The 19323-nt window shown below is 37.9% G+C and overlaps 1 protein-coding gene across 2 annotated transcripts in view; it reads right to left on the reverse strand.

Annotated features, from left to right (window-relative positions):
- Positions 1-18820, reverse strand: part of LOC128658089 (calpain-8-like) — a 314417-nt gene extending 295597 nt beyond the window's left edge. For both annotated transcript variants that reach the window (XM_053712543.1, XM_053712542.1), the window contains exon 1: positions 18555-18820. In XM_053712543.1, the coding sequence (XP_053568518.1) occupies positions 18555-18785 (231 nt within the window). In that variant the 5' untranslated portion in view covers positions 18786-18820. The remainder of the gene's footprint in view (positions 1-18554) is intronic.
- Between the last annotated feature and the right edge of the window lie 503 nt (positions 18821-19323).

Below are 19323 nucleotides of genomic sequence, written 5' to 3' on the forward strand. Positions count from 1 at the left end.
TTCATTGTGATGTTTTCGGTATTGGTGGTATTATCAACCATTTTTTTTTATGACAATTGCAAAGACAACATAAATGCTGCTGTAATGTTGATGATAAATCAACTTGGCTGTATGTATGTAATTCCACAACTCTATGTACAGGCTTTCCATCCTCGAGTGATATAATAATATTTTTTTTATTTGCTGGTTCTTGAGCTTGATTTGATGGTTTTGGTTTATTCACTAATGATGGGTCATATGTTGTTGATGTAGAATCAACTTGTAACGAGGTGTGTTTAAAATTTAAATTTGGTTCAGAATATAAAGAAGAAAAAATGGATGGTACAGCATCGCTTTTGAGGTATTTACGGACACTGTGTTGAAAGTAATCTTCATGTTTAAAATGTAGCGAACATAAACGATACTTCTGATAATGATTGGTGTCGACTACACGTTGTATCATTTCTTGTAAATTATTTTTAAATTGACCGGTGTTTTCCAACCATTTGCTAATTCTCTCTCTACTTCTTGGAAAGACATGTAACTTATGTAAGGATACGAGAGGATTATATCGACCCTTTCTGGTAGAGCTGGAACAGTTTTGAACAATACAATCAGACATGCTGTCTCAGTCTGTTATTAAAATAAAAAAATGGAGAGATAATTAGATAAAATATGTCAATATATATTTATATTTAAATATATATATAGATTTATATATATATATATATTTATAATTATATATATATATATAATTATATATTATTTTATTAAATTAAAAACATATTTTTATATACATATATAAAAATATTGGAATGTGATGAGGAGGAGATATATATATATATATATATATATAAAAATAAATATATATGTGTGTGTGATTGTATGTATGTATGTATATATATATATTTATATATATACACAACAAAAACTACCAAAATGACCATGATCAGAATTTGACATACACTGTTGATTTTACCCTGATAACATGCACACAACTTGACACAAAGTGATTGTAATGGCTATTAAAGTTAACCATCCTCACCTGTGATATGTTTTATTCTAATTAGTGTGTGTTTGTATAAAAGATCAATGAGTTTCAGGACACCTGAATGACCCTTGCGTGTTTCATCCAGTGCTGTTATGAATTTTCTTGATTATGAGTCATGTGGAAAGACAAAGAATTGTCAAATGATCTTTTTAAAAAAAGCTAGTGGAACTGTATCAAACAGAAAAGGAATACCAAAAGATATCCAAGTAATTGATAATGCAAATCAGCATTGTTCCAAATATGATCAAGAAGTTGAAAATAAGGTGTTATGTTTGATATCATACTGCATTTATCTTCCCCTCAATTATTAACAAATTTCATGTAACTTTGTAGCTCACAAAGATAGAAAAAAACAGCAATATACCTCTGTGTTTCACAGTCGGAATAGGTTACGTTTCATCTTAGGCCTTGTTGACTCTAAATGCAGCGTTTACGGTTGTGGCTAAATAGCAAAATTTGGCTCTCTTTATTGCTAATGAATTTGTGCATGAAGGTTTTTTGGCTTGTCTCTGTTATTTTTCTTTTTTTTAAAGCTGAATACTTTGTGGCATTTGTGTAGTAATTGCTTTCTTCTGTTGACTCGACCATGCAGCCCATATTTCTTCTTATTGTGCATCTTGAAACAGCCAGACCACATGTCCTGTATTTCAACTAAAGTTATTACTGGCTTTGTCTTAGCATCCTGAACATTTTTCATGATAGTTGTGTATTATATTTTAGTTGGTCTACCTGACAGTGGTTTTGTTTCAAAATAAAAACTTTTTTTCAACTTCTTGATTACAGTTTTAAAACTGCTGATTTTAATTCTAAATTCCTTGAATATCTTTTTATATCCCTTTCAGGTTTTATACAATTCAACTAACTTTTTCACACAGAGCCTTTGAGAATTCTTTTGATTTCCCCATGACTCAAGAAACTGAAATGTCAGTGGAGTAGTGGATGAAAGATGCAAGGGTCTATCAAGAGCCCAGGAAAACATTGTCATTTTATAAACTAAGACTAATTACAAGCAAAATGATCACAGGTGAGGGTGGTTACCTTTAATAGCCATTCAAACCCCTTTGTGTAAAATTGTGTGAATGTTATCAGGACAAAATAAACCGGGTATATAAAATATTGATATTGTTCATTTGGGTAGTTTATGTTGTCATCATTATTTAAAAAAAAGTAAACACAGTGTATTGATAATAAATGGCTTCATCCAAACAATAAACATGAATGAAAGAAAAGGTTTGATGTTATCATTCCTATCCTATGAGAAAATGACAAAGAAATCGTACATTATACCATTGTGTCTAAACTTATGAGCACAACTGTATATATGTATATTCAATATATAAAATATATATATATAATATAATATATAATATATATATATATATATATATATATATATATATATATAATATCTGTGTGTCCACACATTTTACAAATGGTGCACCTCTTTTTAAATGTTTGTGAGGTATGATTGCAGATGTACAAGTGGTTTGTGATATGTAATTTGTATGATCCAACAGTGGCTTACAGTTGTTATTTATTAATATTATGCTATAAAAAATTTTTAATGCTAAACTTTATGGACAAGCCTTGTTGCAAGAGCCATTTGAGGCAATGTTTTATGCATGTCATTTGATATATTATCATAAAAAGCCTTGCAGACCATAATTTTTGTTTTTATTCTTTAATGCAAAATAAAGTTTAAATCATCATCAAAATTATTCTATTCCAGTGGTGTGTGTGATAATGTGTAAGTGTTTTTGAATGTGATTGAGAGTGTGTAAATTTCTGTGAGAGTGTGTATGTGTGTGTGAATGTATGTGGGGAAATGGTTGTACCTTTGAGAGAGTGTAGGAGAAATAGGGTACAATAGTGTTTGTTAGTGTTTGAGAGTGTAAGAGTTTGAGAATTAATGTAATGAGGAGCATGCAGACTTAACGCAACACACTTGAGTATATGATAGTGTTTTTTAAAAGGTGGTCAAAATTTATTTTTTTATTGACATGAATAATAAAAATTGTCCTGTTACACCATGGACTAAATAAAAATTCTGAAAAGCACAATAAAACTAAAATGGTGGGGGGTGGAGGGGGTGGATGGAGTCATAATAATTATGATTTTCGAAGGGCAGCAAAAAAACTAAATACGCCAGGGACAGAGGCAAATTTAAAGATGGAGAGTGACACTTAACAAGATATAGGGACAGGGATAGAGGGTCAGTTAAAAACATAGAGAACGAGGGTTAGGGACACAGGGATAGGGAGACTGAGGTTTAGGGACAGAGGGATATGGATAGATATATAGGGTTGAAGGATAGAGTAATAAGGGCAGTGACAAAGGTATAGGGACCAAAGGATAGGGATAACTTGATATGTGGTTATTTAGAAAGGAATAAAGGGTTAGCGATATAGTGACATGTATATAGGGAATAAATCTATGAAAGGTATGGGCATATGTACAGGTCCAGTTGAATATGGATAGTGAAAAAAGATATAGGGGCATGTATATATAATTTATATATAGAGAGAATATATATAGTATGAAATTGTTTTAGAAATGAAGTACACATCTTCTTTGGGAATTCTATTATTGGCGCGGCAATATTCATATTCAATTTAGATATAATACATTTATTGGTTTAAATAACTAATTACAATAAATAATAAAAGTAAATAATATATAATTGATTATGTCTTAAAGCAAATGCACCGAAAATACATATATGTAAAACTGCTAGTGATTTACCTTCGCTAAGGGCAGAATATATACATAAATGTATTTATACTAATTACGATGTAATGATGCGACCTACACTCATGCGCAGTAGCATTATCGGAAATTAGAGATGACATACACAGGAGCGTGATTGAGCTTTTGTGGGAGGATAAAGGTACGTCACATCATTTACATGTGGGAAGTACAGAGTAAGTCTATACCGCCCACATTGGAGACGCCGTGGAGGGGTTGGAGAACGGGCAAAGATAAACGGTTAGGCTGCAAAAATATAAATGGAATAAAACATGTTAGAATTTATTTTATCGATAATTGCACTATGCTGTTAAATTGTAAGTATATATAGGAGTTTATAGTTAGCTTTAACATCGTCTGAGTTTACTGACCCTTTAAATAAATTATTCCAATTTAAAACTAAATACTTACCTGTAAAATAAACTCTAAGATAGCTACAATGTAATTAATAATTACATTGTAGCTATCTTAGGATTTATATTTATTTTACAGGCAACTTTGTATTTATTTTAACTAGGTACAATAGTTATTAAATAGTTATTAACTATTTAATAACTACCTAGCTAAAAGAAATACAAAATTACCTGTAAAATAAATCCTAACCTAAGTTACAATTAAACCTAACACTACACTATCATTAAATTAATTAAATAAATTAGCTACAAAAACCTACAATTAAATACAATTAAATAAACTAAACTAAATTACAAAAACAAACAAACACTAAATTACAGAAAATAAAAAAATATTACAAGAATTTTAAACTAATTACACCTAATCTAAGCCCCCTAATAAAATAAAAAAAATAAAAAATAATAAAAGTCCCTACCCTATTCTACATTACAAAGAAATCAGCTCTTTTACCAGCCCTTAAAAGGGCTTTTTGCGGGGCATTGCCCCAAAGTAATCAGCTCTTTTACCGGTGAAAAAAAATACAACCCCCCCAACATTAAAACCCACCACCAACATACCCCTACTCTAACCCACCAAAACCCTCCTTAAATAAACCTAACACTACCCCCCTGAAGATCTCCCTACCTTGAGTTGTCTTCACCCAGCCGGGCCGAAGTCTTCATCCGATGGAGCAGAAGAGGACATCCAGACCGGCAGAAGTCTTCATCCAATCCGGGCAGAAGAGGACATCCGGACCGGCAGACATCTTCTTCATCCAAGCGGCATCTTCTATCTTAATCCATCCGAGGAGGAGCGGCTCCATCTTCAAGACCTCCGGCGCGTAACATCCTTCCTGCACGACGACTACCCGACGAATGGCTGGTCCTTTAAATGACGTCATCCAAGATGCCGTCCCTCGAATTCCGATTGGCTGATAGGATTCTATCAGCCAATGGGAATTAAGGTAGGAAAAATCTGATTGGCTGATTTAATCAGCCAATCAGATTGAAGTTCAATCTGATATTTTTATTTTACCTGTAAAATAAAAATAAATCCTAAAATAGCTACAATGTAATTATTAATTATATTGTAGCTATCTTAGGGTTTATTTTAAAGGTAAGTATTTAGTTTTTAATAGGAATAATTTAGTTAATAATAGTAATTTTTATTTAGATTTATTAAAATAATATTTGTTAGGGGGGGTTAGGGTTAGTGTTAGACTTAGGTTTATGGGTTAATAATTTTAATATAGGTGGCAGCGGTATAGGGGGGGCAGGATAGGGGTTAATAATTTTATTATAGGTGGCAGCGGTATAGGGGTTAATAATTTTATTATAGGTGGCGGCGGTATAGGGGGGGCAGGATAGGGGTTAATAACTTTAATACAGAAACAAGAAGCGGTTAGGCAGGTACTACTCCAAGCGTATAATGCTTAAAAAATACAAGATTTATTGAAAAATTTAAAAGAATGAACAGACATGGCAGCAATAGAGCAGGAAGTCTGACATGTTTCGCACCTCACTGGTGCTTACTCATAGACTCATCCAAAAGAATCTATTCATGATTCTGATTCTAATGATGCTATTGTTTTTTCCACACCATATAGCCAACAATATGAGGAAATAGTCAAAATTTTAAAAAACCATCTTAATTTGTTGCAATCGGATGAAACTTTACAGCCACTAATAAAACATTGTAAATTTGTACCTAGAAAATCTAGGACATTAGCGCAAACACTGACACCGAGTTTAGTTAAAAAACAAACTTCTACACAAAAATATGCTACATCCTGGTTAAATAAAAAAGGCACTTTTAAGTGTGGAGCACGCATGTGTTTGGCATGCTCAAGTGTCTTACAGGAGGATCACTTTGTGTGCCAATTTAATGATAAAATATATCCGATAGAGTTCTATGCCAATTGTGGCTTTAAATATGCTATCTATCTATTAACTTGTAATCTTTGTTTTTTTCAGTACTTGGGAAAAACCACACGTACCATTAAGACACGTTTTAATGAACACGTCCGGGATGTAAAAAATTATAGCTCAGTCTCTTCAGTTGCTGAACATTTTAATAACAAACATCTTACAAACATTGCACATCTTTCATTTCAGGTTATTGATCTAGCAAATGTTCCTTTAAGAGGAGGCAACAGGGACAACATTTTGGAAAAAAAAGAACTTTACTGGATATTAAAACTAAATACACGTTTTCCCTTTGGTATGAATAGGGAATGTGATATAAACTATTTCATAGATGGTTAAGTATAATATCTATGTATCTAAATGTAATTCCCTGTTACACTTAGGATTTAATATGTATATATCTGTGTAATGTTTCTCCTATGCCAGAATGTCTATATCATTATATCAGTATATCACTATATCATCACATTATTATGTTATTACTTCTTTATCATGTCCACATTCTAAAATCTTTAAAGATAATGTGATTAGAAAAATTCATGTTTGAATATGTTTAATATGTAACTAACCTTTTGGTAAATTAACTTTTTTCTGATGTAATGCAATAGATTGTTTTTATCTTATTTTCAGTGCTTGTGGTTCTGAAGTGGTTAATCCAATTACCACTCCAGCCTATAGACATGTGGGATAGAGACACAGAACTCAGTCTATGAGTAAGCACCAGTGAGGTGCGAAACATGTCAGACTTCCTGCTCTATTGCTGCCATGTCTGTTCATTCTTTTAAATTTTTCAATAAATCTTGTATTTTTTAAGCATTATACGTTTGGAGTAGTACCTGCCTAACCGCTTCTTGTTTCTGTATTCCTACGGACTGATCCACCGTTTTTGGCTACGGTACTCCAGGGGAAGGTAAAAGGTTCATTAGCCCAGCTTCAGGGCTTCCGGTGTTGTCAGCTGAACGCCTTGGTTGCGGAACTACTTTCTTCTGTTAATAACTTTAATATAGGTGGCGGCGGGGTCCGGGAGCGGCGGTTTAGGGGTTAAACAATTTATTTAGTTTTGGTTGGGTCCGGGATCCGCAGGATAGGGGTTAATAAGTTTATGTAGGTTGCGGCGGTATAGGGGGCCGCAGATTAGGGGTTAATATGTATAATGTAGGTGGCGGCGGGGTCAGGGAGCGGCGGTTTACAGGTTAACATGTTTAATATAGTTGCGGCGGGGTCCGGGAGCGGCGGTTTAGGGGGTTAATAAATTTATTTAGTTGCGGCGGTGTAGGGGGGGCAGATTAGGGGTGTTTAGACTCGGGGTACATGTTAGGGTGTTAGGTGCAGACGTTTCCCATAGGAATCAATGGGATATCGGGCAGCAGCGAACATGAGCTTTCGCTATGGTCAGACTCCCATTGATTCCTATGGGATCCGCCGCCTCCAGGGCGGCGGATTGAAATCCAGGTACGCTGGCCCGGAACAGTGGCGAGCGTACCTGGTAGTAGTTAAATAACTACCAAAAGTAGTCAGATTGTGCCGAACTTGCGTTCGGAACATCTGTAGTGACATAAGCATCGATCTGTGTCGGACTGAGTCTGGCGGATCAAAGCTTACGTCACTATATTCTACTTTTGCCAGGCAGTAGGGGTTGATAACTAAGGCGAATCAGCCTCACCACAAATACGCTGTGGAATTCCAGTGTATTTGCGGTTGATGGCTTGATAACTAGAGGCCTATGGGGTCAATTTATCAAGGGCCGAATGACCCCTGATGCCCCTGTTTCCGCTGCTCATTAACTGGTCCGCTGCCTCTGAGGCTGTGGACATCAATCCGCCCAATCCTATATGATCGGGTTGATTGACATCCCCTGAATCTACAGGGGGCAGTATTGCACAAGCAATGTTAAATGCTGACAGCGTATGCCAGACATTGGTAAATCCAGGGGTCAAGTTGAGCGGGAACGCTCGACTTTGGAGGAGGAGGAACTAAGTTCCCTCTGGACAGAGAACAGAAATGCCTCAGTAAACACTGCTGCTGCTGGGAGGAGATAGAGCACAGTCTTGTTAGAGGGATAGTGAGATTCTATAGTAATGGGCAGTAACACTTCCAACAATACACTAAATGCAAGCCAGTCAGTGGTCCTGCTGTGTGATCACCCCCCAATGTGTGCAACACATGGTGCTTACATTTCTGTATGGTTTGTTTTGAGGTTATTTTGATCCCCTCAGCAGAAATAGGACTATTACACCTTAAGTGTGTGAGAATCTGTGACAGAGGAGGATTCCCAGGCAACCATGTAACCCTTTACTAGATTTAATTTGCTTTCATTAACCAAAAGTGTATAGAGTATATACATATAAATATAGTGTGTGTGTATGTAAGTGTGTGTGTGTGTATGTATATGTGTGTGTGTGTGAGTGTATGTATGTGTGTGTGTGAGTGTATGTGTGTGTGTGTATGTATATGTGTATGTATGTGTGTGTGTGTGTGTATATGTGTGTGTGTGTGTATGTAAGTGTGTGTGTGTATATGTGTGTGTGTATGTATATGTGTGTATGTATGTGTCTGTGTGTGTGTATGTATATGTGTGTGTGTGTATGTAAGTGTGTGTGTGTGTGTGTGTGTGTGTGTGTGTGTATGTATATGTGTGTGTGTATGTAAGTGTGTGTGAGTGTATGTATGTGTGTGTGTGAGTGTATGTGTTTATATGTGTATGTATGTGTGTGTATGTGTATGTATATGTGTGTGTGTGTATGTAAGTGTGTGTGTGTATATGTGTGTGTGTGTGTATGTATATGTGTGTGTGTGTATGTATATGTGTGTGTGTGTGTGTGTATGTATATATGTGTGTGTATGTATATGTGTGTGTGTGTGTATGTGTGTGTGTGTGTGTGTGTGTGTGTGTATGTATATGTGTGTGTGTGTGTGTGTGTGTATGTATATGTGTATATGTGTGTGTGTGTATGTATATGTGTGTGTGTGTGTGTGTGTATATTAAAACAACTATTACAGTAATTGTGAGGGGGATGGAAGTCTTGATGAGATATTCGCTGTTAACATAGGGGAATCATATACAACCAGGGGTAGCTTATGAAAAGAGAATATAGATGATAGACGTGTAACTAACACGTTAATACACAATAACAGTAGGAACAGAGATTGAGTTCTTTACCTGTAGATTGTAAGCTCTTATGAGCAGGGCCCTCTTCCTCTAGCATTAAAGGGGCAGAAAAGAGCAAATGCTCTAACATTAAAGGGGCATGAAAGAGTAAATGCTATAATGTATTAAAGTATGTTATGCTTGCACTATTGCTTGTTTATAACTATTTGGGGAGAGTAAAATTAAACATTCAGATAGAGAATACCATTTTAACCAACTTTCTAATTTACATGTATTAGCAAATATGCTTGGTTCTCTTGGAATCCTTTGTTGAAGAGCATACCTAGATAGGTTCAGGAGGAGCAATGCACTGCTGGGATCTAGCTGATTATTTGTGGTTATACATATATGCCTCTTGTCATTGGCTCACCAATAGGACACATATCCTTTTCTCCCCACTACTACATTAGATTAGTCATGGGATCAAAAGTTAAAAAATACATGACACATAGGTGTAAAAGTAAAATGCTGCAGCAGCAATACACTACTGGGAGCTAGGTGATCCCATCTGATCAGCCAATGACAAGAGGCATATGTGTGTTGTTGCCACTATCACTAGTGAGTTCCCTGTAGTGCATTGCTCTTCAAATAAGGATACCAAAAGAATAATGTAAATTTGATATTAGAAGTTAAAGGGACAGTCTACCCCTTAACTCACATGGACATATATATACATAGTGCAATACTTTCCCCCTAAAGAGGGGAGGGGATAGAACCATAAAACTGGGTGAGAGGGAGGCCTTCTGGATATTCAGGTTGAAAACCAGGATTCCAGGAGGCCTGAACTCTGAGTTTGATTTAATCAACTTTTGGTGATCAGCCCCTCATCAATTACTGTTAAGGTGTGTGGATAGGCCAGGACTAGTAGTAAAATACTAGGTACTTTTTTCTAACTAAAAATAATAAAGTTTTGAGTCAGTGTAAAATGATAACTATCCCAGAAAATGTTAACTATCCCAGGGTCTGTCTAGTAGATACCAGGCACTCTCTTCTCATATAAAGAAATAAGGGTTTTAGTCAGTGGAACATGTTAACTATCTCATAACCAGCCGTAAGATAGGGACCCTTACTTGTAAACGTCATATAGTATATAATTAAATTACTTATCTATATAATATAGAAGTACAATGGTCACTGTACATTAGGATTTAAGATTTTAATAGTCCAAGGGAATAGAAAGATGGGGGGTCTGAAGTGTGGTCTAGTCATCTCTGGTCAGGGCAACAGGGCCGTACTACTAACAAGAGGGAAGTCCTTGTGTGTATACGTTAATATTACATTTTGCCATGTTAGGTTGCACTTATAGTTATCCACATATAACCCCAGGTTTTTGCAAAATACTAGTTGGATCATTGTGGAAATTGGAAGGCTGGAGGGTACAAATTGTGATTGCTGCATTGGTTAATTTTCAGATGTGTACCATATATCCAATGGGCGTGCAGATAGTGCTTCTTAAGTTTGCTCAGTGCAAAATATTTTATCAGGAGGCTAGGAGTACGGCGCAAGCCAAAATGCGTCAGCCTGTTTTTGCTTTATTATCTGCTAATTTATCTTCAGTTTTACCCCGGGGAATATGTTGATACCCCTACTTTTTTAATGTTTAAATAAAAGCTGATTTTATCTCCACACAGTGTTTCCTATTGCATCTATTGGCCGCAAGAGAGCGCGTGTTCAGGAGAATGCCTGCAGGGGATTGGTCGGGCACAAATCGAAAGCAGCGGTCGGTCATTAGCGGCTGAAGTGAGCGTTCGGAAGCATCCCGCCAGAGAGAACGGAGGTTAGTTCCCTGGAGGGCTTGGAGTGATCGAGAACTTCACAAAAAGCTGGATTAGAGGAGCACGGCTCCGGACCGCCAATTGTAAGTTTGTTTTAACACTTACTATTGAGACTTCAAATTCTATATTTCGGTATTGGCACCAGGGGAGTGCTACTTCTGCGATTTGTGGTGATAGCAAGTGAGCATAGTGCATGGTGCATTGCTCTGGATAGAGCCACACATTGCTTTAATTGCCTTGGTTGCACAGGGGTGTAACAGACCTGAGGAATCCCCTTTTGTTACGTAGCCTACCCCTTCACTAACATGGACATATTTATAAATAGTGCGATACTTTGGCTATCGTACCGAACAACTTATATATACACATACCTGCCAACATTTCCAAATTGAAAAAAGGGACACCCCCTAGGACAAAAGTACGATATGTGGGACAGGAGCAGGGATGTGAAATTGCTTAAAGAAATTCATGAGACTGATGTAATATAAATTTAAATTCTTAATATTAAAAAAAAAACACCTACATATAAAAAAAAAATACTGTAAAGTTTGTGTCATAAATACATTTTTTAGTACTCTCAGCAATTAAACACTCACTGAGAGTGAAAGCCTGATGTCTGTCCCCAAAACCTGACACACTACAGAGCATACAAATAAACATGCACACACAGCAACACATTACACAGCATACAAACACACTATACGGCGTATACACACATGTACACAGACTTAAATACACAGCAACACACACACTGCAGAGCATACAAATAAACATGCACACACACCACATACATGCAGACACACAGCAGACACAACATACACACCCCATACACATAGATTCAGACACACAACATAAACACACCCCATACACATAGATTCAGACACACAACATGCAGACACAAAACATACACACATCCCATACACATAGATTCAGACACACAACATGCAGACACACAACATAAACACACCCCATACACATAGATTCAGACACACAACATGCAGACACAAAACATAAACACACCCCATACACATAGATTCAGACACACAACATGCAGACACAAAACATAAACACACCCCATACACATAGATTCAGACACACAGCAGGCACACACCACATACATGCAGAGTTGCAGACACATCACATACACACATCACATACACAACATATGCACACTACACAGCATTCACTTATATGCAGACACACAAAACATGAACATTCTACTACAACTAGGGACAAATAAGTACCATCCCACAGCTTTAATTTAGATGGGGCTGTTTTTTATGTTTCAGGCATAGGTATGTCAGCCCAGTGTCATTGAACTGTAAGTGCTGAGTTTCAGGGAAAACACAACTTCTACAGACAATGTGCTTCCTTCCCTACGTGGTCATTCAAGCAGCCAATAAAAGAATACAAGGAGCGGGGGGGGGGGGGGGGAGAGGGTAGCGTGGTGCTTCTGTAAATCTGTCAAAGCAAACTGAACTAATGCGGCACCTCATGCTAATTACCAAACAGACAGTGAATAATATAAACAAAACTGGCTGCAGTACTAGTTCTTCACTGGCTCACCGTTCTACTCTCTGCCAGGAGGGCAAGCAACAGAACTTACGACTCTCACATACATTTCCCCAGCTCAGCCTCAGCAACACAGGAACAGCTCTTGTACAATGCCGACAGTCAAGGAGGATGCCGGCGGCCAGTAAGTGAGTGAACTTACAACTCAGCTGGCAAAGCAATTGCACTACTGACACTCTCTCACTGTGCTTCCTGAATGCCAGCAGCGGCAGGATCTAATGATGAACAGAACTTCTAAGTTCTACTGTGACACAGTCAGCTCAGCTGTCAGTGCATGAGTCGACCACCAGGACCCAGGGACTCTCAGACCGGCAGCCTGAGCCTCCACCCTGCACATCCCTGCTTGCTGCCTTCTCTTACAAAAAAGTCCCCCAGTCGGCGCAGTCTGTCTGTATCTGGCTGGCTGCTGCGGTGGCCGCCACCCACCCCATACATTATTACACATATTATCTGCCTCGATCACATATGTCACTGTGACTTACTGAGCTCCACTGAGAGACGAATCAAGGTTTCCTCATGATGACCAGCATCTCACGTCCTCACACTCTTACTCTGACAGAAATTCTGAAGTTCAGAGACGCACTGTGAAGCTGCCACCACCTCACATGAGCAGCGGTGCACCAAAAAATTGACTGGAGCCACATGACACACACTGACTCACACGTCATGTGATGTACTACACTATTGGGTATAATTTTGTCATGAGGAGAGGTTGACCCAATAGGATTTTTTTTTAAAATCAATAATGTAGCGGCTCGGGGGGCCAGGGGCAAGGCAGGATAGATAGCACTCTGCTCGGGAAAAAAGGGACAGACCCCTAAAATCGGGACTGTCCTGCAAAAATCAGGACAGTTGGGGTGAATCTGAGCTTCTGGAAGCTCCAGCAGTCTGGTATGTTAAGTTACAGCTGAGAGCTGGAGTTTCTGAGCTCCAGGCATATGTGTGATCTATGCTCTGGTTCCATAAAGGCAGATGCCATTTCGTTACAGACGATAACACTGTGTGTGTCACTGTGTGTAACGATCATAGGACATACTTGAAAATGAGAGAAATCTCAATGTATCCTTCCTGGTAAAATATTTTATAAATAAATAAATCTGCTGGTGCCAGCGGGAAGTGTTGGAGGGAATCTGGGAAGCAGGTGGGCAGTCCAGCAGCGGAGGGATGAGGGAGAAGGGAGTGGGAGGTCCCCACACTGCAAAAAATAGTGGGGTGAGTGTGTTGGGAGTCATAAACTAGTGATCATGGGGGAGGGGGATGTGGTGGGGACCACTACACTACAGAAAAAAAAACATACTGCCAGTACCTAAGATGGTGGCACTAGTTAGAGGGGGGGGATTAGAGTGCTGTTTAGGATGGATCAGGGAGGTGGTTGGTTAAGGGGGTTTCCTACAATGCAGAAAAAAAATAATAATAAAAAAAAGCACTGAGACTTAATACTAGCAGACTGTCTGCCAATACCTAAGATGGTGGTAACCAGGGAGGGAGGGGAGGAAGGAAGAGAGCTATTTTGGGGGGATCAGGTAGAGATCAGGTGGTGGGAGGGTAATCTCAACACTAGAGTTAAAGTTAACCTTACAAGCTACCTGATTAACCCCTTAACTGCTGGGAATATTAGAAGTGTGGTGCGCAGTTGCAATTGGCAGCCTTCTAATTACCAAAAGCAAAGGCAAAACCATGCATGTTTGCTATTTCTAAACAACAGAGATCCAAGAGAAGCTTTAACAATTGTTTGTGTAATGACTGCACAAGTAGGGTTGCCACCTTTAATTCAGGCCAAACCAGAACACTCTTGCGCTGTGCACAGCACAGTAATTCGTTTTTTTGCAAAGTACACACTATGTATAATAGCACATAAACATAACCTCACACTTAGATATTCACACTCTCTATCTCACACACACATTCTCCCTCACACTCATACACACTAACAAACTCACATTGTCACACACATTCTAACACACACTCTCACACACTCACGACACTAAAGCTCGCACACACACTTTCTCACACATTAACACACATTCTCTGTCACACACATTCTAACACACACTCACACACTCACAACACTAAAGCTCACACACACACAATTTCTCACACATTAACACACATTCTCTGTCACACACATTCTAACACACACTCTCACACACTCACAACACTAAAGCTCGCACACACTTTCTCACACATTAACACACATTCTCTGTCACACACATTCAGAGACACTAACAAGCACAAAGACACACACAAAGGCACTTACACACACTTCTGCACACTCCCACACAAAGACACACACATGCAAGAAATAAATAACTGTAGGCATGTGCAGTATGTTGCAAATGCACGTCACCTTTTTGACTGTTGCTTTTTCCCACAAAACCCTGACATTCGTATGACCAGGCCTGACTCAGCTTCAAACCCTGACACACAAATAGAAACCCGGACTGTCCGGGTCATTCCCAGACAGATGACAACCCTATGCACAAGCGGTATGTAAACAACTTCCGTGAGAAACCCAAAGTTTGTGAAAAAGTTAACAATTTTAACAGCAGCGCCTTGTGTCCTTCAGATATGTTCGTAGCAGGATTGCTTCTTGTAAAAAATCCCAACACCAACAAGTGTGCATATCCAGTTATTCTACATGAATCTCTATACATATACACCTTGCTTGCTCATTAAAGGAACAGCATAGAATAAAAAGGACATTGTCTAATTCGTTGGAGCATCTAACTTTAGCACTATTGACTCTATAAGTGTATGGGCTAGATTTCAAGTAGCTCGCTATTGTTAGCGCGAGTTGCGATAACCAATAAGTTGAAAGTAAATGCATTTGCTCAAGCGCAAACAAAATTAGCGCCCATTGGGTTTTTCAGCTTGTAATACACGTGCTAACCAGCCCACGTTAAAAGTTTAAAAAATTATTTGGCGCGTAATCTAGCCCATTGTGTTTAACCCCCACAAAGCACAAGCACATTTAGCATCTGCAATTACATAGGTGGGTTGTGTGACTGAGGCTGCTGATTGGCTTACTGGCTGTAACTGCTTAGGAACACCTGAGTTGTGCAGCTCCTCGGTGGTATTTTAACTATGTGTTTAACCCCTTTAAACACAGACTTGCAGGGTTGCTAGCACTGAACTTACATGCTCTAACTCATGGATGGCCAACTCGTGGCCAAGGGCCACATACGGCCCTCTGCCCTAGTCTTTGTGACCTCAGGGAAAAATCAGAACAATTAATCTGTGCTACAGTTTTTGTGGCCCCAGGAAAAAAATTATAATTGGGTGGCCAAAACCTCAAAAAAACCTTCTAAAAGGGAAAGCAGCAAATAGAGGGCTCCCTGCAATCGTACCTAAATACCCTTTGCCACTGAATATTTTTAGGACGTATATTATTATTTGTGTTTCATAATGATAACTTTATATGTGGCCTTTAAGGCTTCTAACATATTGGCCTGTGGCCCCCATGTGTTAGGGAGTTGGCCATCCCTATTCTAATTAATTAAAACGTGTAATTTTTGCACTATAATGTCTATAAAGGGACAGCAAACACCCTGTAATTACAATACATTGCTGTTGTGTTGTTATAGAACATAGCCAAATCTAAACGTTTTTTAAACAAATTAACATCCTTTTTTACTGCAGTTATTTTTCAATAGTCAAACTCCACCCATCGTTTGCCTTATTTGGAGGAGCCAATATGGGCTTTAGTCCACAGACTACAAGAAGAGCCACTGTAATAAACTTAGTATAAATTGCATTGTCTTGCAGTTGTTCTCTGATAAAGCCAATTAGGAACAGATATGTGGCAGGGTTATAGCCTTGGGAAGTCAGCAGGTGCATTTCCAGTTCTGAAAATTAGAAATTACTGACTTTTCAGCGCTAAATTACATTAAAAGGGGGGGGGGAATAAATAATGAAAATATATTGCAAAGTTGTTTTATTACACATAACATTTTATACAAAAATCTCAGTGTTTACTGTCCCTTTAAAGAGACATTATATAATGTAAGATTGTTACTTTTGTAACTCATTTCTAACTGTCCTTACCCAGCCTCAGCAGAGCAGTTAAAGGGACATGAAACCCAAAAATGTTCTTTAGTGAATCAGATAGAACATACAGTTTTAAAGAACTTTCCAATTTACTTCTGTTATCTAATTTACTTTGTTCTCTTGGTATTTTTTGTTGAAAATAATACTTAGCAGCAATGCACTACTAGGAACTATATGGTGGCTGCACGTATATACCTCATGTCATTGGTTAACCCAATGGGGTCAATTTATCAAGCTCCGTATGGAGTCTTCAGGCTCGCCGGAAACAGAAGTTATGAAGCAGACCGCTGCTCCATAACTTGTCCGCCTGCTCTGAGGCGGCGGACAGAAATTAACCAGATCGAATACGATTGGGTTGATTGACACCCCCTGCTAGCGGCCGATTGGCTGCGAGTCTGCAGGGGGCGGCATTGCACCAGCAGTTCACAAGAACTGCTACTGCAATGATAAATGCCAACAGCGTATGTTGTCGGCATTTATCGATGTGTGGCGGACATGATACGCTAAATCGTATCATGTCCGTCTGCACTTTAATAAATGTACCCCATAGTGTTTAGCTAGCTTCCTGAAATGCAATGCTGATCCTTCAACAAATAATACCAAGGAAAAAGAGCACATTTGCTAATTGAAGCAAATGGGACAGTTGGTTAAAATTGTATGCTCTATCTGAATCATGCAAGAAAAAAATTGGGTTTCATATCCCTTTAAGATAACTAGCTTTCAAAGGGATATTAAACAGCAAATAAATGCTAGACAATTATGATATATTCCAAGCAAAGATTTGCCTAAGAATATTATGTAGATTTATTTTATTTAATTGTATTAGTTGTGAAAATATTGAGAATATACATATAAAATGTCTAACTTCTATAGTCTACTTTATTTTCCTTAAAGTACTGATAACCTCCATGTTGGTTTGTAGGATTTTCCCTTATCTATCTCAGGGACAGGTATAAAACAGGCAATAAAAGAGAGTGTGCAAACAAGGCCGTGTGGACTGTTAATGTAACTATCTGATAACAGTTTCATGTTAGATAGATAAAGGTAAAACTTAGCTTTCAACATGGCAGCACCCTTCTTTACTTTATAAAATCTTAGAGGGATTGAGAAAACCAACAATTGTCAGAGTAAGAATTACTAGAATAGGCAACAAAATAAATAATGAATATTGCAAAGTGTTATCTACACAAGATTAATCATTTTACATTACAATCCTAAACTGTCACTTTAAACCTAGCTTTCATTATGATGGCACACATTACTTTGTGGAGAATAACATTTTACGCTTTTTTGTTCACTATTTAAAGGGAAGTAAAGTCAAAATTAAAATTTCATAACTGAAATACAGCATGTAATTTTAAACAATTTATATATATATTGCTAGTATTACATTTGCTTTGTTCTCTTGATATCCTTTGTTGAAGGTACATAAGGGCTCAGCAGTGTGCACGAGTAAATTGGAAAGTTGTTTAAAATCGCATGCTCTATCTGTAACATGAGTTTCATTTTGAATTAACAATATTCTGGCTAAATCCTATGGTGACATAACTTTTTCAGCTACTGTTATAAAGGAAAAAACTAAAACTGTGAAATATGTATAATTGTTTACCTTATATTATAGTAAAATATAAAATACATATTAATCCATTTCAGTTTTTATTAGAAGCATTATGCAGTATTCATATATAAAGAAAAATACTTCTAGTAAAAGTTATTGATGTTTCAGTAATAGTTTATACCCTGCATGTGACATATGGAACATGCGTCTGTATGAAATGCGCCATCATGCACACAAAACGCATCACCCTCAGCTGTCTGAACAGATATAAGCTGTCAGTGCAGGTGCATGTGATCAAATGCTTTATTACAGAAATACCTCTAATTAGAACTGAAATTTACTGACATTTTATTTTCCTTACCGAGGGTCTCAGCCAGGTAACATCTTTCGCTTTTGCAGAGTCAGGTCCAAACTTATTCACACCTAGAGATGAAGAACTAGCAGGGAAGGTCTCATCCTCAAACAGAGTGTTGGCTGCCAGGCACTGGGCTTTCAGGGTCTCATAATCCTGCCCTAAATACTTCACAGGATTTTTATTGGAGCACATGAACGCAGGCATGGAGGATCTGGTTCTATCTGCTGGACCTGACATGATGTATCTGCTCTGTGAGTGATCTGATGCACAGCAGCAGTAAGAGGTATAAATAGACAGCTCTGAAGACACCTCAGATGGGAGGGAACATAAAGGTTGTAAGAATGTGTGAGTTACAATGAGAATGCCCGAGGCAGTGTTTTATGGCCAGTCTCATGGTTTCATTTTAACCCCATAATGCTGCACTCCCAGTGCCCCCTGTGGCATTAGAGCATATGACTAGAGTCTCAGACTTTATCATTTTTGCCTTTCAAAAAAAAAAAAAAAATTTCAGTTTTTCTTTTTTCACATAAAAATCTATAAAGTTTGGTTTAGCATTGGTAATAAATAAAGGAAGACTGGCAATTGTCCATTGGTTAAAGTCCCCTACCCAAGCTCAGGTGTACGTAAAATAGAGAAGCAGGAATGATTCAGCCCCTAAAGGTATTTTTTTTTTGGGGGGGGGGGTAAAAAGATCTTGTGGATGACACAGTTTCTACTAGCTATTTTCTTCTTAAAACGGGGACAGTCCACAGCTGCATTCATTACTTTTGGGAAA

The sequence above is a fragment of the Bombina bombina genome, chromosome 4 (assembly GCF_027579735.1).
Source record: "Bombina bombina isolate aBomBom1 chromosome 4, aBomBom1.pri, whole genome shotgun sequence".
Lineage (NCBI taxonomy): Eukaryota > Metazoa > Chordata > Amphibia > Anura > Bombinatoridae > Bombina > Bombina bombina.